This window comes from Barbus barbus, assembly GCF_936440315.1.
Source record: "Barbus barbus genome assembly, chromosome: 5".
NCBI classification, from domain to species: Eukaryota; Metazoa; Chordata; class Actinopteri; order Cypriniformes; family Cyprinidae; genus Barbus; species Barbus barbus.
The window spans coordinates 26869897-26890076 of record NC_136733.1 but is presented as its reverse complement, the minus strand read 5'-3'; the positions used below and the strand labels follow the sequence as shown (position 1 = coordinate 26890076).

The following is a 20180-nucleotide window of genomic DNA, read 5'->3' as shown; positions in this document are numbered from 1 at the left end:
AAACACTGATATGTTCTCAGAATTGCGAGTTTATATCTCAGAAATATGACGTTTTATCTCGCAAGTGTGAGTTTAAATCACGCAATTCCGAGAAAAAAAAAAAGTCAGCTGTCAGCTGAAAATATTCAGAAGGAACAAATAAATTCCTTGAGAACTATAACTTCCCGCTCATGTCCACTGCAGTCATCATAGCCTTCACATTCTTTCTGATTTGAGTGATCCTTTTCTATCAAGCTAGCTAAATATGTTTAACATGTGAATTCTTGCTAAATATGCAGTTATATTATGGGTCGTTGGCATGAATTGTACTCGTGATGGAGCGCTCTTGGAGCGAGTGAAAACCACGACGCTCCGACTTTTAAAAAATCTGCTCCTCGCTCCATTCAAAATCACACAGCTCCACTCCGAGCTCCGCTCCGCTCACATACTCTGATTGTGAGTAACTGTTGCTGTCATGACAGATCTATTTCAGAACCAGCCGCTATCAAAATAATCTGGCTACGGGCACAGGCCAGATATTATTGCTGGCGGGCCACTTTTGGCCTGTGGGCTGCCTGTTGCCGACCACTGAGCTAAAATGTGCAGAAATTTTAACATGTGTGACCCTGGACCACAAAATCTGTCATAAAGGGTAAATTTTTCGAAATTGAGATTTATGCATCATCTGAAAGCTGAACATAATCTTTCCATTGATGTATTGCTTGTTAGGATCAGACAATATTTGGCTGAGATACAACTATTTGAATATCTGGAATCTGAGGGTGCAAAAAAATATATATTGAGAAAAATCGCCTTTAAAGTTGTCAAAACGGAGTTCGTAGCAATGCATATTACTAATCAAAAATTAAGTTTTGATATATTTACAGTAGGAAATTTACAAAATATCTTCATGGAACATGGTCTTTACTTAATATCCTAATGATTTTTGGCATAAAAGAAAAATCAATAATTTTGACCTATACAATGTATTTTTGGCTATTGCTACAAATATACCCCAGCGACTTAAGACTGGTTTTGTGCTCCAGGGTCACATTTGGTGGTACTGGAGAGTTTAAGAGACTGAAATTAACAGCAGGGACACTGAGACCTGTTCTTATCAGTGTGCCAAATTTCTCACATACAAAAATGATACTAAAATGACCCAAAGCTAATTGAAATCTAATTTAAATTTTAAGAACAGTGCTCTTGATTCGCTAACTACACGTCTCTGCTTTGTGCGTTAGCTTAAGCGTGTTTTGTCACACTACACCACTAATTGTTGGAAAAGTCATCTGGGATACCGTCATGAAATATGTAGTTAGTATCACTAACATGGGCAAGCTCACACACACACCTACACAAAGCGCTCTTGTTCATCTCTTACCCCAGAGAGCAGCACAGAGGATTTCAGAGTTGAATCTCTTCTTGTATTTGCGGATTTCAGGAGTGTCACTAACTGGACGAGTGTTGGTGGGATTGACATTGACCATGGAGCCTTTCCTCACCTCCAGCTTCAGCTGCTCAAAGCGAGAGCCCAGACCTACAACACCCACAAACAACACAAGCTAAGAAACACAGCATTGAGTGAAGGAGTCATCTGTCAGAAGTACCTTAAAGGGGACATCAGACGCAAAATTCACTTTTACATGGTGTTCGAACATAAATGTGCATTGGCAGTGTATGTACACAACCAACTTATAATGGTAAAAATCCACCCAGTGCTATTTTTTTTTAAAAATCCCCTAAAATCATAAGCAGTGTCTCAGATCAAGCCTTTCACAGATTCTTGGCAAACTGACATCACACAGGCTAAGGCCCGTCCCATGACTGTTGACTGACACTGGTGTTTTACCTTAGACCAGCCCTGAGTGAGCTTTTAACAGTCCACCATTGTTTCGACACCGGAGCAGGAGTAGACAAGAATGGCTCCTAAGCGATTGAGGTGTTTTATTGTTGGATGTATTAATGAACATAGCAATTATCATTTACTCCTGACATCTGAGCCACTGAAGACGCCGTGGATTACTTTTGTATTTGAAGGGAATGCGCCACCCGATCTACCTAAATGTGCTTACGTTTGCGTGAATCAGTGATTCAGCTTCCCCTACAGAAGAAGTGAGTATAAGGTTTTTTAATGAATCTTTGCAAAATCGCCTTTCCTAAAAATGTGCTAGCTAGCTAGTTCCGCGGCTAAATGCAGTTAAAGTTTACAGTCTCAAAGAACGGCTCGTCACCCCGCTAAGCATTTAAAGGGTCATGCACCGAAACGGGTCACTGTGAACAGAGCAGTTTTTGACAAAGTAAAAAGGATGTTGTTTTACACTACCACTGAGAAATTTTAACCAAAGTATGTTATAGACTTTTCATTAAGACCCTAAAGAATCATATCAACTTGTGGAAAATGGGCATATGATGTCCCCTTTAACAAGAATGAAGCAATGATCGCAGACCTACACTGCAAAAACATTTTCTTAATTCTTAATTTTTTTTGGTCTCTTTTTCCTTTAAAAACCATGTAAGGATCCTTAAAATGAAACGTCTTATCTTACACAATTTTATCAAGTACATTTATTAAGTGCATTTTTTTTTATTAGAAAACAAGACCAAAATACTGATCATTATTCTCGTGTTTTTCCAATGTATTAAATCTGTGAACAAACACTACCATTTCAAAGTTTGGGGTGAGTAAGACTGACAAAAAAAAAAGAATGAATACTTTTATTAAGGTGTGTATTAAACCAAATAAAAAAAATATTCAAAATATGAATGTGAATGATAAAAAGTGTAGTGATTTTTAATAATAAATGTTACTTGAGCAGCATATCAGAATGACTTCTGAAGCATCATGTGACACTGAAGACTGGAGTAATGGCTGCTGAACATCCAGCTTTGCCATCACAGGAATAAATTACTTTTTAAAATATAATAAAATAGAAAGTATTGTAATATTTCACAATACTAGTATTTTGAATATATTGTTGATTAAATAAATGTAGCCTTGCTGAGAATAAGACACTTCTTTCAAAGTCTTACCTATCCCAAATCATTGAACGGATGTGTATCTTAACAAATACCCAGTAACTTTCAGACAATTTAATATCATACCTCCAACAGACATGTTATCACCTGTGCCCCCTGACGGTTGGTACATCCCAAGGTCCACAAAGGTAGTAAAAGAGGATTTTCCAGAGGCCTTCACCAATCCCCTGGACTGATACTGAAATTGATTGCATGATCTGAGTTAACCAATGAACTACACACATTGGGCAATATATTTGTTAATGACTCAAAAAAACAAAGAAAGAAAATATGATGTAATTATATAGATGGAGAGAATGAAGCTTTAAAAGTTAGTGGGCAGAGAGCTCACATCATAGGCAGAGTCTTTCCCAGGGGAAGAGTGGGAGGCAGAGTCTGTGGGAGAGTGGGAGGGCTGAACCACATCAGGCAGGTTGGTGTATCCATTATGACTACGCTTCTCTGGAGTCTGCCAGAAACAAACACACAAAAACAAACACATTGGTACTGAAAAAAAAAGCAGTGAATTCATTATTTTACTTTCACACATGCACACAAAGGCTCAAAAGCTTTTTTTTGAGGGATTGTGGGGACACTACTGATGGGAACCCTCAAACTGTAGGTATTGAAAATATGCTAGTGAAACAATAACATGGTAAATGCTGCATTAATAAGAAAATCCCATAAGTATTAACAAATTTATAGGAAATTAATCACTTTTTAAGTAAATGCTGTTTATTTGAACTTTTTTATTGAAGAATCATAGAAAAAAAAAAAAAAATGTATGACTGCTTCCACAAAAATAATAAACAGCCCAACAGATTTCAACATTAATAAAAATACTAAATGTTTTTTGAGCAGCAAATCAGCATATTGAATTATTTCTGAAGGATGTGAAAATGAAGACTGGTGTACTGGCTGCTGAAAATTCAGCTTTACCATCATAGGAATAAATGACAATTTGAAATTTATTCAAATAGAAAACCTGTACTGTAATTTGTACTGTAATAATATTTCAAACTAATAATATTACTGTATTAAATAAATGCAACCATGAGCATTAGAGCTTTTTTGACAATAACAGCTGTATGTTGAGTTATTTTCAGAGTAAATCTTTACTGCTATACAAGTTGACTAATCTAAAATATATCCAAGTTTCATTTCTATAGTATTGTCCCTTGAGAAGATATACTAAAATGTTTGCCGAAATGTGAGGGGTGTATTCACTTTTGTGAGATACTGTATATACATACATACATACACATACATACAGTGGGGATCGAAAGTTTGGGCACCCCTTGCAGAATCTGTGAAAATGTGGATAATTTTAACAAAATAAGAGAGATCATATACAATGCATGTTATTTTTTATTTAGTACTGTCCGGAGTAAGATGTTTTCCATAAAAGATGTTTACATATAGTCCACAAGACAAAAACATTTGCACCGTGTTTCCTTCAGGAGCATCAGTGAATGTTTGAACCTTTTTTAATAGTTGTGTTTGAGTCCCTCAATCATCCTCAGCGTGAAAAGGTGGATCTCAAAATCATGCAGTTACTGCTGGAAAGGGTTAAAATATGCAAAAGATGCTGGAAAACTGAAGATTCTGCACAGTGCTCAGTTTAACTGTTCAGAACAAACAAGGGACTCATGAACAACCATCACAAAACAAAAAAAACAGTCGTGGATCATCCAGGTAACCACACACAGTAGTAAGAACCAAGGGTTCCCAAACTTTTGAATGGGGTTATTTTAATAATTTCAGCTATTTTTTTGTCTTGTGGACTATATGTAAACATATTTTATGGAAAATATCTTACTCAGGACAGCACTAAATAAAAAATAACACGCATTGTATATGATCTCTCTTATTTTGTTAAAATTATCCACATTTTCACAGATTCTGCAAGGGGTTCCCAAACTTTCGCATGCCACTGTACATATATTCAAAATGTAGGGTAAAGAACTGAAACCTGAATACACATTACATTATAAAGATATTTAGTTGTCGTAATGTAGAAAAAAAAACAGTACACACATACAAACAAAAACATCTTACCCTCTGTACAAGCATGGTTTGGTCTCCATATTCTCCAGCACGTTCTTCATCTCCTCCTTCACCTTCCTCCTCCTCATGGACCACCATAGTGTTAACAGAGTCAGAATCTGCATCACGTGGCCTGATAAAGACATTGAAAGAAAAATGTGACAAATGAAACCAAAACAAACTGTGAAATATTCCCACATCATTCTCATACCGGTCAGTAGGGCTTTCCTCTTCCGCTCCCTCTCCACTCTCACTCTCTTCACTGCTCTCACTGCTTTCTGAGGAAGAGGAGTAATCATTAGCCTTCACCGGTGGCCGCGGCTGCTCCTCTGCCCGCTCCTTAGAGTACAGACCATGGTCCTGACACATTCACGAGGAAGAAATCAACAGGAAAGTGAGAAACACTTCATCAAGCGCCACATATCTGTAGTCATTATAACATTCACATAGGATCTTTCCAGATTGAATCAGACCATAAGATTTTGATCATGTTCTGTCTTTTAAAAGCTATCTAGAGTTGAGGTTGTGTTGTGGGTGTGGGCATGGGATCTTGGTTGGGTAGGGTAAATGTGGTCACACAAAGACCATGAGCGTGGGACTGTCCTTCTACAGAGGCTGGTGGTTGTGAACTGGTGTGCAGGTGAAATCAACAGGACAACAGACTTCTGAGGAGAGACAGGAGACGCTAAAGAATGGTCCAAGATGCATGAGTACATAACGCATCCTGTGTGAATATCTCTTCAAGGAATAGTTCACCCAAAAATGAATGCTTGCTTTCTTTGGTGAAGACAAAATATGATATTTTAGAGGATGTTTCAACTTTTTTTTTGTCCATAGAATCAAAGTCAATGGGGTCATTATTGCATTATTCAGAAAATATACACTACCGTTCAAAAGTTTGGTCTCTTATGCTAACCTTATGCTAAGCTTCATTTATTTGCAAAAATACAGTAAAACAGTGATATTGTGAAAGATTATCAAAACTTTTAATTTGAATATTAAAATATTTAAAACAATTTATGTGTAGGCAAAGCTGTCCCAGTCTTTAGTGTCACATGAATATATAGTATATAATTAAAATATACTGAGTTACTGCTCAAAACAATCTCTAATGATCTTCTCATCTTTGCTCAATAAAAGATCCCCCCCCCCCCCCCCCCCCCCAAAAAAAGTCATACTGAACCCAAAATTCGGAATGATAGTATACATGCGATTAATTGTGATTTACTTGATTAATTTATCTGCACATCACGCACGTACTGTAATTAATTCGATTGACAGCTTTTATATATCTTAAATCATGTGATTTATGCAGTGATTACCCAGAATTACATATTTATGATTCATTACTTTCAACACGTAATGGGAAAACACAATGTTGATTTGACATTTAGCCTCATCCACATGAACATCATCACGAGACGATGTAATCATGCAAAAACACAGACCGACATCATGCTGATACACAGATACGGGCACTGACCTCTCCTATTGCTCTCTTATAGCTCTGAGGGCAGGAAGAGGGAGGAAAATAGATTTATGAGAGGAGAGAGGGATGAGAAGGATAAAGGGAGAGGAAAAAGGAAAATGTAAGGAACAGAGGTTAGTGTTTAGAGGAGGGCTGAGTGTGTTCATTCTATACAAGACACGGGCGAATGATTTGGGACTCTATGTGCATGAGTGTGCGTATTTACATGCTACTCTTATGTTTATGTGAATGTGTGTGTCTGCATCTCACTGCTGGTCTGCTGGGTCTGGATGAGGTTCGGGATTCTCCTGGTTTGTGTCGGCCATCATGAGAAAGGGTGGGGGAGGAATCCATCTTGGACGAGCCTGAAATAAACCCGCAACATTATACACTTCATTTTTAAGAGTGTAGGGTTCTGCAGCACTGATAAAGATTCCAAAAAGGGGTTTTCACCATAGAACAACCATTTTGGATTCTCCAAAGAACCTTTCATCAATATTTCTTAAAAGAATCATTATTTTCTTAGTCTGAATAACATTTTAATTATCTAAAGAACCCTTTTCCACTAAAAAAGACCTTTTGTGTAATGGAGAGATTCCATGGATGTAGTACGACTTAGAATTATTTATAAGATCCTCGTACTTGTTTTTAAGAGCTTGCACAATCTAGCTCCTATGTATTTGTCCGGTTCGGTGGCAATCTACACCCCCTCTAGATCCGTGAGATCAGAAAATCAACATCTGCTTTGCACTACGAGGACAAAATATAAACAGAGGTGACAGAGCTTTTTCTCGAGCAGGCCCTAAAATGTGGAATGACCTCCCTCGATCTATTCGATCTGCCAAATCCTTACCCATGTTCAAAGCTATGTTAAAACAACATCTTTTAAATTCAGATGGAGAGCTTCTTTAAATGGGTTAATGTTTGTGATGTGGATATGGTTATCTCTGCTATCTTCTTGTGTTTTTTTAGCTTGTGATTGTGAAGCACTTTGGGCAACGTGAGTTGCATTAAACTGTGCTATATAAATAAATAAACAAACAAACAAACAAACAAACAAAGGTTCTTCATAGAACCATAGACACAAATAAAGAACCTTTATTTTTAACAGTATATCCAAAAAACAATTACCTTCTCCTATGTATTTTATTTATGAATTAATGTTTTAATTTGTGAATGTCCCCAGGTGTCCCCAAAGAGGGGTTTGTCAGATTTAACTATCTTTCTCTATGAGTTAATGATATTTTCTATCTGCCAACACAAGTTTTTTCTGTATTTTCACATTCATTAAGCAGTCCCACCAGGATTTCACGTAAAATTACCTGTAAATCTTTTTACACAATCACTGAAATTGTGGTCCTGGTACCTGGCACAAAGCAATGGAGACACCAGCACAGAAATACTTAGAATTCTGCTTTGCTGCAGGACAGGTGAACATTGATTACTGTGTTTTGGCTCTGAATTATGGATTTTGATTAGCTAATATTGTTTTTCCCATTCTCAAGTAAACATTTTTAAAAGAAAATTTGTGGAAATAAGACAAAAATGCATGCTCATGCAAACTGATTTCACTTTAAATTTCATGATTGGAAAATCACAAAATCATGGAGGGACTGATTAAGATATTATTTAGTATGGTAATTAAGCTGTTGTCCCCACAACACGGGTCATTTCAGGTTGTACAGCCCTTACTGGGAGATGTGGTGCCACAGTGTTGGCAAAACCCAACCTACACAACACTCACTGAGTATGCGGTGTCTTTCTAGAGAGCCAGTCTGTGGCAGGTTGGACATGATGCTCATGCTATCTCCTCTCTCCCAGCGCTCATTGCGACTCAGATCTGGATTACTGACACAGAGAGAACACGCAGTGCAGGAGTTAGTGCAGTCAAATGATTTGTGTGTAACAGCTGGATGTGTGTGTATGTACGTTACCTTGCTCGAACTGGGTGTCTGATGCCGGAGGAGAGATTTGTGTTCAGGGCAGTGGCTATGGAGGCTGTTCTCTGGGGAATCTAAAAGAGAGAAATGGGGTGAGGAATTATGGGAAAACTCAACATTATTAAGTGTGATCTATGCAACCACTTATTACATTCTCTATTTTCACATGCTGTTTTAGTGCCCAATCCAGATGAGTTTTACAAAACCTGTATAATTATTTTGTCTTACTTTAGGAGGTTGTTCAATCTCAGGAAGACGGATCCAGGGTCCCCGGTCATCTCTCACTGGCCGAGACTGAGGGGCAGGGGTCTCTGAGGTGGGGTCAGAGTTTTGACGAACTAGTTCTCTGGAGTGTAGAGGACGAGGTGTGGGTGTGGGAGAGGGATCCTGGGTGGGGAAGGCGGACATGGTCTTAGTGGGCTGATCGCAAAGAGACTGAGAGCGAGGGACAGGAGTGGCATACGGTTTTAACGGCACCAGGTGGGCCATCTGGAACTATGGCAGATGGGAAGGAGGATGAACGAACAGGAGTGGAGACGAGACAGAATGTAGTATGTCAACGTAAGAAAAAAGTGGGAGAGTGAAATGTTTTTTTTTTTTTTTTTTTTTTTTTTGAGAGATAAGTCAGGATGTTTTTACAAAAGGGGTTTAGAAGAGTGGAAATCAGTAAAGCAGTTGTGCAGAAATGGAAACAGGATTGTGTCATGCAAAGAAATGAAACAGGCCACCGGGGTTGGGTAGCAGAGAAAGGTAGAAGATCCAGCGCAGGATATGCAAGTGAAGAGGAAGTTCCCGAAAATGATGGAGGATTACAGAGGAAGCAAGTGGGCCCCACAGGAAAGAAAGAGAAGAAAAAAAAGTCATTAAACAGAGAGAGTAAAGAGTTAGCCAGAGCATGCAGCATTAAAGAGCAGAAATGATGGCATCCTCCTAATTATTATCCTTTCAAAAGTTTAAGATCAGTTTTTATTTTATTTATATTATTAATATAAATTATTATTACCTTTTGGAGGTATGACTACTGAGTTTACCAAACTGAAATTTTACTGATTTACAAAGGGGGAAAAAAAACAGGTTGCACACCTTTCCCTGCCCACCCTGTGGTTCCACAGGTCTCTGCATAGGTGGGGTCTGTGCAGCTCCTGATTGGTTGATTGATTCCGAACGGGACTGGATGTTGGTGTCAGACACTGTAGTGCAGATTTTAGGAGAGCCCTGTCTGTTCAGTTTACTGCGCTCCTCAACCTATGAAACCAAACATAAGAGTTTATATTCTGACAGTTCAGTTCAGAGAGCTACTGTCCTCAGCAGGTTGCAAGTGTACCTCTCTAGCCCAGGCTGGTTTGTTGTTCTCTAGGTTCTTGCTGTAGTGGTACATCTGTGGTTTCTTGTCTTGTTGCTGCTGCTGCTGCAGTGAGACGAGGTATGCGTGCTCCTGCTGCAGCTGTCTCTGAAGTCTTTCTGACTGTCTCTGCTCCTCCAGCTGTTTACGCTTATACTCCTACACACACATGAACAAACAATTAATACCTTAATAACTAGCAAAAAGTGACTACTGGAATTGCAGGCTCAAAAAACAGTTACATAGCACAGCACACGGTCACATGCATAAATACCCACACACACAAAAATGTAAAACATATGCCCCTTCCCAACATGCAAATGAAATAATTATGAATTAATGAATAATTACACACAAAACATGATTATTTGAGTCTTACATGGTACAAAGTGTTTACTGTTAAACTGAAAGAAAGAAAAACATTTCTTTAGCTGTTCTGTACAATTCTTTCCTCAAAGATTTAAAGCAATTGAACAATTTGTATTGGGTACACAGAGATGTAATTATTGTGTGTAATTATGTCATGTTGTTGCATATTCATATTTTTACAGTATCCCCAATTAAACTGTAAATTTAAAATTAAACTAATCCAAGCAATATAAACGATCAAATCAACCCTTCATGATACATTGACTAAAACAAAGGGTTTTGACACATAAATGAGCCAAGTTTGATGAGTTTCACTTTAATTAAATAAATACTTTAAGCAAAATACATTTGACTGATCAAAAATGAAAGTAAAAAAAAAAAAAATCTGGTCTTTTGAACTTTCTATTAAAGAATCCTGAAAAAATGTATCACAGTTTCCACAAATATATTAAGTGGCAATAAAAAAAAAAAAAACATTTCTTGAGCTTTGATATCACAGAAATAATTTACATTTTTACATATATTCAAATAGAAAACAGTTCCTTTAATTTATAATAGTATATTCATAATATTACTGTTTTTACTGTATTTTTGACCAAATAAATGCAGCCTTGGTAAGAATAAGATACTTTCATATATATTAAGCATATTTATACTGTAGCATGTTCAGTACCATAATGAACTTAAATGTACTTAAATACTTGATTTTAATGCTTTCACTGCAGTCATAAACATATTTAAATAATTATTTACAACCCGAATTCCGGAAATGTTGGGACGTTTTTTAAATTGGAATAAAATGGAAACTAAAAGACTTTCAAATAACCTGAGCCAACAATAGAACATAGATAACATCAATGTTTAAACTGAGAAATTTTACAATTGTATGCACAAAATGAGCTCATTTCAAATTTGATGACTGCTATAGGTCTCAGAATAGTAGGGACAGGGACATGTTTACCATGGTGTAGCATCTCCTCTTCTTTTCAAAACAGTTTGAAGATGTTTGGGCATCAAGGTTATGAGTTTCTGTAGTTTTGGTGTTGGAATTTGGTCCCATTCTTGCCTGATATAGGTTTCCAGCTGCTGAAGAGTTCGTGGTCGTCTTTGATGTATTTTTCGTTTAATGATGCGCCAAATGTTCTCTAGGGGTGAAAGATCTGGACTGCAGGCAGGCCAATTCAGCACCCGGACTCTTCTACTACAAAGCCATGCTGTTGTAATAGCCGCAGTATGTGGTTTTGCATTGTCCTGCTGAAACGGACGTCGTCTGGAGGGGAGCATATGTAATTATGCCGATGAGTGATGCAGTGTCGTCTGAGGGCCTGAAGACCATGAGCATCCAACAAAGGTCTTCAGCCTTGTCCCTTACGCACAGAGATTTCAGTTCCAGTTTCACTCTTTCACAGATTGGAGAGCCTCTGCCCACCTTTACTTCTGAGAGACTCTGCCTCTCGAAGACATCCCTTTTATAGCCAATCATGTTACAGGCCTGATGTCAATGAACTTAATTAGTTGCTAGATGTTCTCCCAGCTGAATCTTTTCAAATTTCTTGCATTTTCAGCCCTTTGTTGCCCCCCTGCCAACTTTTTTGAGACCTGTAGCAGGCATCAAATTTGAAATGAGCTCATTTAGTGGATAAAATGTATTGTAAATTTAATGTAAAATTTCTCAGTTTAAACATTTATGTTCTCTATGTTCTATTGTGAATAAAATGTGATTTGCTCATGTGATCTGAAAGCCTTTTAGTTTTCATTTTATTCAAATTTATAAAAACATTCCCAACATTTCCGGAAATCGGGTTGTACGAAGTACAAGGTCATATGCTTGCATATCCATAATATTTTAAATTTACTTATTGCTTTATTTTAATTTGGGAGGGTCAATGTAACATTTAGCTCAACTTGGGCTTCTTAGCTTTAGGTTTCTAACTTTAACTTAATACTGTATTTTCCTTCAATACATATTTTCATAAAAAATTAGTTTGTGACCAATCAATAATTGAAGACCCCTGCTCCAAATCTGTTCTAAATTCCCCACTCTGATACTGGCAGTCGTTTGATCGTTAAAGCATCATTTAAGGGTCCTGTAACATGAGACGCATCAAAACTGGCTGAAGACTGACAAGACCAGAGCAAAGAAACAGAGGGAAGAGAAAGAAAGGTGTGTTACCATTAGCAATGCCTGCTCCTGCAGTAATTGCTGCTGCAGTATCTCTAACTGCCGTTGCTCTTCCTCCAACTTATGTCTTATAAACTCCTATAGAGAGAGATAAATGGGGAGCAGTGGAGGAAGAGACGGATCAGAATAGACTCAAAAGGATGGAATAAAAAGATATTTGAGGGAGTGGACAGATACACCTGTATGTGCAGCCTCTGAAGAAAGAGGCAGACATTTTAAAGAAGTGTTTCTGATGGGCTTTTTAAAATGGCTGAAGACACGGAGTGAAGAGATTTGTTCCACGCGCTTCATTCACCTACCGCGGTAGAGCCGTAACGTCACACCGCTTTATAATCTTAAAATGGCGCACAGCGAGTGTTTACAAGTGGTTCCTGTCACAGGAATGTGTTGCGTATGCGGTCGTTTAAAGCAGGAAAACTGAAGGAAGTGTGATGAGAGGCATGTAAATGTGAGGTCGTTTTGAAGAGTGTGTCCTGTGGCACACTGTGCACTAATTCATGTTGATTGGTCTTTTGTGTTTCTGTCAGTTTGAATTGTATTGAATGTAGGGCTGCACACGGCTCACCCACACACACACACACACACACACACACACACACACAGCATTTGAGAGCCTGCTGCCATGGCAACCACACCACAGACATTCCAGGGCCAGAGCTGTGCTGAGTGGAACACCCACGCTCTGCTGCGATTGGCTGGCCGGCTGTAGTTCTGTAACTGTGATTGGTTACCTGCTCTCTCTCTGCCAACCTCCTGTCCTCCTCTCGTCTCATGTCATCGAGTCTCCGGTGAGGAGCTTTATCCTGTTGCTGCCGCACCATCTCTCTCTCCTTCCTCTGTTGCTGTGCGTGCGTGTGAGAGAGAGAGAGTGTGTAAGTCACTTTAACATATTTGGCTGAAATAAGAGCCTTCCTGTTGCTAAAAATCATCTAATGCTTTTGAGAGGGGAAATTAAGGGGGAGAGAAAGAGTAACATAGCCAGAGAAAAGATTAAAATAAGAGAACGAAAGTGACTAAGACACTGGGCACTGTTGTGGTAAGAGAGAGGGTGAATATAGTGATATTGGTGAGTCAGTGCACTGCGGTGCTTTATTCAGTAGGTTAGTGGCTAGATGGTGCTATGTGCTGGTGGCACCCTGTAGATGGCCTACACAGTACTTAACTTTGGACAACAAACCTAAATTGTAGCATTCCCAACACAAAATCTGAGACCACTAGTGAAAAGGTTTTTTTAATACATTTGTTTAAATGACAAATTATATAATTAGAATAACAATTAACTCCTCATGTGTGTGTAAAGCTTAATGATCATGCTCTCCAAACATTATCTGAGAAGGTCCAAAGAAGATTCAATGTGCTTCAAAGGAAGATCATCTGGCTATCTGTACAAAGAGTCACATTATCAATGACACAAACATACTAAGTATTATTATTATTCATTACCATTTAAAGGTTTGGAGTATGTAAGATTATTCAATATTTTCGAAAGAAGTCAAAACAGTAATAATGTGAAAAATTAATACAATTGAAAATGCTTGAATAGATTTTAAAATGCAATTTATTCCTGTGATAAAGCAGAATTTTCAGAAGCCATTATTCCAATCTTCAGTGTCACATGATTCTGCAGAAAAGTAATTCTAATATAATGATTTAATGCTCAAGAAACATTTCTTATTATCAATGTTGAAATCACCTGTGCTGCTTAATGTTTTTTGGACACATTTTTTAAAGGATTCTTCTAATAGAAAGTAAAAAAAATAAAAACCAGCATTTAATATAATATAATAAATATAATACAATCACATATATACAAACAAATAAAAGTATTACTACACACACCAAATGTTTTAGTGGTAATGTATTATTAAATGAAAATATGGCCCCTCTTTATATTAAGTGGCCTCAACTACTAGTACTTAAATTTAAATTAATCATTAGATACAATGCACTTATAGAGTACATACATGTTTTTACATTGTACTTATTTAAAAAAATACTTGCATGTAATTACATCTGTAATTAACTTCTGTAATTACATTTATAGTTACACTGTTAGTAACCCACCCTTAAACCTACCCATACCACCAAACCTGCCCCTAACCTTACCCCACCTCAATAGCAGCATGTGTTTTGCAATCCAATAGGAACACAAGTACATTGTACTTATTTTTTGATGCAAGTAAAAAGTAGTTTAAGGCCACTTAATACAAAGTGGTACCGAAATTATTTATTTTAGCCCAAAAGATACTTATTTGCTTTATTTTTCTCATATTTTCAATGTGGTCTCAGATTTTTGTACCCTACTATATATAGTTAATTTAGTGCTGTATTCTGTAGCCCCCAGCAAACATATCTTGATCTCACATGGACTTGATTTAATTAGCTTAGCTGTAAGGGGCTTGACTTTGAGAATCTCTCTTAGAGTATAAAGGCAGACATGAATATAATGGCTCATGATGCTTAGTACATAAATACACATACTGCTTTGCGTTGTGACCTATTCATCACCCCATGCCTCACTCAGCTAATTCAGTGCTAATCAGCCATCGTGTCCTTTCACAGACATTCAGTGACAATGACCGCTGGAACTAATTCAATTAAAAGTTTGACTTTGCACAATAGTTCTCACTCATTTAACTTGCTCGTCTCTCTCAAATATACCTTTATGCATGTCACAAAATTCCAAAAATACTTCCCCCAGTTCATTCTAACGAACAGAGAGCAGCTCTAGATTAGAGAAAAATGTTCAGCAGTTGAAACAAACACTACTGTAAAACTGGCTCTGGAGTATGTGTTTTATTTCAAACATAAGGGAATAATCTAAAATTGCTCAATGATTAGATCACCAAACAACGAAAACTGTGCCATTATTTACTCATCCTCATTATGAAACTGTACCACCTTTCAAGAACATACTGGCCACTTTTTTTTTTTTTTTTTTATACATTATGATAAATAAAGCAAATAAAGACTAGGACTGTTACACTTCTGGAAGGTTGCAAACACCATATAAGTATTATAAAAGTGGTTCAAACTTGTTCAAAGTCTTCCAAAGTCATATGAGTGATGAATAGATTAAGATGTCAATCATTTTGGAGATCGACCGTCCTTGTCATTTATTCATTTACATTACAATGAAAGTTGACCAATAAATTATTTTTGCACTCCATGAAGGAAAGGAAGTGAGCATAATTTCTCAATATTTCACAATCTTTACAAAAAAAAATAAAACATTTGGGCAAGTATATTTATACTGACACCTTACACGATTGGCACTCTTCCCTTGTCATTTCCTGTTAGAAAAGAGATAATTTTCAGTTACTTTAACATGCACATGTAAGACGCATACCTCCTCCAAGCGACGCCTCTGTTCTTTCTGCTCCTCTATCCGCTTCTGTCGGTCATGCAGCAGCTGGCGTTTGTGCTCCTCAGGGTCTCTGCGCTGAGCAGCGAGCTGCGCCTGCTGTCTCTTTAAGGCCTCGGAACGCTCCTTATTCTCCTGCTGCAGCCGCAGGAAATCCCTCCGCAACGTCGACTCACCAGGAACATTCAAAATAGAGCTTCAGACAGACATAAACAGAATTCAATAAGTATTGGCAGATATAAAAACACCGATCAGAGCAGAGGTTGGGCAGTGAAGACAACGTTCTGTGGTTTTCAAGAAGGACTGTGCAGTACGTTCATTTCTTTCTCAGGTACATCAGTGTCATGTACTCATGTGCAAATGAGTTAAAGGATTGAATAATGTGGTTCAATAGAGGAACCATCTATGCAGATAAAACAGGTGAAAGAGTAACTTCTACCCACAATTACAAAAATAACAAATCACTTCCAAATAGCAGATGTCATGTTTTGACAAAAAGGAAAGTCCCGCCTCAAACAAACAAAAGCTTACCTATTCCTGACTCATTCAGACATGTACAGACAAGTCTCAAATCTTTTCTCATATGTTTTTTAATCAAAAGATCATTTCATTTAAGTAAAGTCTCTATTAAATTGTGTACTAGTTCAATTAAAGTTTCAAATCAGTCATCTACTAGTTTGTCAAATCTATTGTCAGTTATATACTAGTTTAGGTGAAGTCTCAAGTTAGTTATCTACTAGTTTGTCTCAAGTCAGTTATCATTTACCCAAGTTATCAACTACTTTACTTGAGACTTAAACTAGTAGATAACTTGCCAGAGACTTAAAGTAGTTGATAACTTTAAGTCTCTGGCAAGTTATCTACTAGTTTAAGTCTCAAGACAGTTATCAACGAGTTTAAGTTATTTTAAGTCAGTGATCTATTAGTTTAAGTGACATTTCAAGCAAATTTAGTCTCCAATTTGAATCAAATCTCTAGCGAAATGATCAATTTAGGTAACGTCTCAGGTCAGTTATCTATCTAGTAAGTCAGTTATCTCCTAGTATAATCAAGTCTAATAGTTAACCTGGTGATGGCGCAGTGGATAAGACACATGCCTTTGGTGTGAGAGACCCGGGTTCGAATCCACTGTGAGACACCAATGTGTCCCTGAGCAAGACACTTAACCCCTAGTTGCTCCAGAGGCGTGCGACCTCTGACATATATAGCAATTGTAAGTCGCTTTGGATAAAAGCGTCAGCTAAATGAATAAATGTAAATGTAAATGTAACCTAACAGATTAGTTTTCTAACAAGTTTCAAATCAAGTTTCAGGTGAATTATCAAGTAGTTTAAGTCAAGTTGACCCTAAAGTTAAAGTACTGAAGAGTTTCCATCTCTAAACTGGGATAGGAGAACATCATAAAATGTACACACATCAAGTTAGTGAGTGAACACTAAATGTAAATAACATTGCAATTAAAATCTTCTGGGGGAGTTTCTGCAGCATTGTGTAGTGCTATGTAGGATTGTGTAAACACAGATGCTGCCATGTTTACCTGGATTCTCTCTCATCTCCTCTGTTCTCATCCTCTTCATCACTACCGCTGTATTCATACTCTGTCTCCTCTGAGAGGAATCAAGACAAAATGAGAAAGAGAGAGACAGAGAGAGGGAGAGGAGGGTAGAAAATAAAAAGAAAGGCTTTAGGCATTAATATAATATGGCTAAACACAGTTTATGCAGGATGCGGCACTTTTAAAGTCTAAATCATCTGTACTCTTCCTTAACTGATACTGTATGCGCTCTAATAACACTGCTGAAGGCTGCTGGCTGGATGCTTCCATTTTTAGCTTTTCCTTGTTCTTCATATCCAAAAAGAAACATAATTCAAGCCCAACTGTGCTATTTGATTACACTACTGACCACAGATCTCACGACTTACTCTAAGCTACGCGAGTTATGTACAAGCACCACTTTTGCGGTCCAAGTCAAAGATGAGCTCTGATTGGATGGGAGTTTTAGTGACCTCACTGCACAAGGGCAAGTATACAAACTTTATTAAACATTCTGTTCCACCACAGAGCTCCAGCAAATAGATGGATACATAATAATCTATAGTCCCAGAGGCATCTATCCTTACTCTTAAAACAAAACTACATCAAAAACTGGATTAATTATTATACGCTTGCATCAGAAAATGTGGAACAGAAAGATTCTGTCTTGGGTTTCTGGGATTGATCTTGTCTATAATCATTTGTTAAGGCATGCAACAACACACATACACGTACCTTTTTCACCGCGTTTCTTGCGTGTGCGGTCGATGTGATCTTTGAGCTGGATGCGGACTTGTCTCTCAGTGGGCTGGTCTCTGATGAACGAGTGCTTCAGCAACTGTTCTGTGGATGGACGACTCGGATACGTCTTCACAAGACAGCCCTCAATGAAGTCAATAAACTTCTTAGACCTGAAAGAGACAGTAAAACAAGCAAGAAATTAATGTATTAGTGGGAAAATTAATGAAAGAGAAAACCCGATTATGGAATGCTGTTGTACTGGGCAATAGAGAATGCCCAACAGGCCTCAGGCCAGTGCCAAAGCTTTTCAGGCCAGTTGGTGGTACAGCTACTTGATCTATCGGGTAAGTGCTGCATTGACAGTGACGCATCATCACTCATAGACAAAGTAAATTTCTTTTTACACCATGAAAACACAGGGTTTTCTGTTATATATGAAATACTTGTTTGCTGTGAATTCTACTGATTTTTAGGTCACTAATCACAAAGGTAAAGTCAGCTGGCTAACAGATGAAATTCTGTTAAAAATGGGCTAATAAGTTGAGACAGTCTTGCAAGCTGCAGTTAGTTAAACATTTAATGAAAAAATGAATACGCCATTTGTTTGTTTGTTTGTTTTTTTAATGCTTTTGAAAGAAGGCTCTTATGCTCTTAAACAATAATAATGTAAAATATTATTACAATTTCAAATAATGGTTTTATACTTGAATATGTGTGATGGCGAATCTGAATTTTCATCAGCCATTAGTCCAGTCTTCAGTGTCACATATGATGATTTTGTGCTTTTTTTTTAGACATCTCTTTTTATTAATGTTCAAAACAGTAGTTGGTTAACATTTTTGTAAACGGTTTTGTAAAAAAAAGAACAATATTTATCTGAAATAGAAGTCTTGTGTAACATTATAACTGTTACTGTAACTTTCAATTTAATGCACTCCTTGCTGAATTAAAAGTATTTTTTTTTTTAAATATAAAAATCTACTTTTAAGCAGTGTAGATTAGATTTCTTCCCGACACAGTAAGAAACACTTTAAACCAGAAAAACTCCTTGATGATTATATATCTTTCAATATTTTCAAATTTTAAAGAAAAAAATCTAACAAACAAAAACAAAGAAAAAAAGGATAAGAAAATGGCTGTTTTAAACAGTCAGGAAGCAGAAGATGTTACACATCATTGCTAACAAGACACAATGCAGAAAAACTCAAACATGGCTGCCTTTAAATCCCAGCCCAACATTTGCTCCATCTCTGCTTCTTATAGCCAGCTGTTCAAGGGCAGGGCTCTGACCAGAAGGACTAAAATAACTCCAACCCGAAAACTAAATCACAGCATGCCAATATATGAATATATAACAAGCAACCAACAGAAAAAAGAAAAACAGATGAAACGAAGAAAGAAAGAGAAAGCATTTTTCGTCATCCAAAAGCACTCTTTATGTGTGGAGATGTAGGTGGGTGTAAGAGCAAACACTGCAACTCCTGTCAGAGAAACATTATTAAAAAAGGAAACCACATATGAGGAGAGAAGCTATATGGATTGCAGCGATCATAAGTATGCAATGTGTGTATTTATAGACAAAGGGAAAAAAGGGAGGGAAGGAAGAAGGAAAATATAGCTTGATCTTAAAATAACAGCTGAGACAGAGTGTCCTCACCATTTCTTGGACTTCAGTTTAGGAGGAGGGTTCCGTGGGATAAGGAACAAAGCTCGCATGGGATGCATGTCACACAACGCTGAAGGAAAGAGCAGAGCAATCAAACACACTGATAAAAGACTCTTTCACCCATGTGTCCAATTATCAGACTAACTGACTCAAGAGGTGACAACAATTCATGAACGCAAGTAGAGCAGTGACTGGGTCGCTGCTACATGCTGTCCGTGTGATCGGGTGACTGTGTGTGTGTGTGTGTGTGTGTGTGTGAGAGAGAAAACATGACTAAGCGTTGTGCTGCATTAGTTATGATAATGGGGTACAGATCAACCACCACCTCTGATCTTCTTTTTCAGGAGTGCGAATTAATCACAAGAAATTTTGTTTAAATTGATGATTTACATTAGGTAATCTACCGGTTACTGATTTTTTTTTTTTTTTTTACTTTTTAATATATATATTTTTTATTATTATTATGCCTTTTGTTTAACTGGCATAAAAGGAATGGGGAAGAGGGATGTTTAGTATTATTGTTTGATTGTT

The 20180-nt window shown here is 37.3% G+C and overlaps 1 protein-coding gene across 2 annotated transcripts in view; it reads right to left on the bottom strand.

The window, feature by feature from the left end:
• Positions 1-20180, bottom strand: part of mink1 (misshapen-like kinase 1) — a 46653-nt gene that overhangs the window by 8706 nt on the left and 17767 nt on the right. The window contains exons 8-24 of one of the 2 annotated variants that reach the window (XM_079417209.1): positions 19641-19719; positions 17978-18153; positions 17246-17315; positions 15694-15904; positions 13076-13186; positions 12336-12422; positions 9776-9952; positions 9535-9696; positions 8680-8838; positions 8446-8525; positions 8256-8359; positions 6782-6876; positions 5255-5403; positions 5056-5176; positions 3350-3466; positions 3085-3196; positions 1364-1519 (exon numbers count right to left, since the gene is read on the bottom strand). In XM_079417209.1, coding sequence (XP_079273335.1) covers positions 1364-1519; positions 3085-3196; positions 3350-3466; positions 5056-5176; positions 5255-5403; positions 6782-6876; positions 8256-8359; positions 8446-8525; positions 8680-8838; positions 9535-9696; positions 9776-9952; positions 12336-12422; positions 13076-13186; positions 15694-15904; positions 17246-17315; positions 17978-18153; positions 19641-19719 — 2166 coding nt within the window. The remainder of the gene's footprint in view (positions 1-1363; positions 1520-3084; positions 3197-3349; positions 3467-5055; positions 5177-5254; positions 5404-6781; positions 6877-8255; positions 8360-8445; positions 8526-8679; positions 8839-9534; positions 9697-9775; positions 9953-12335; positions 12423-13075; positions 13187-15693; positions 15905-17245; positions 17316-17977; positions 18154-19640; positions 19720-20180) is intronic. The other variant, XM_079417210.1, reaches the window with a different exon arrangement.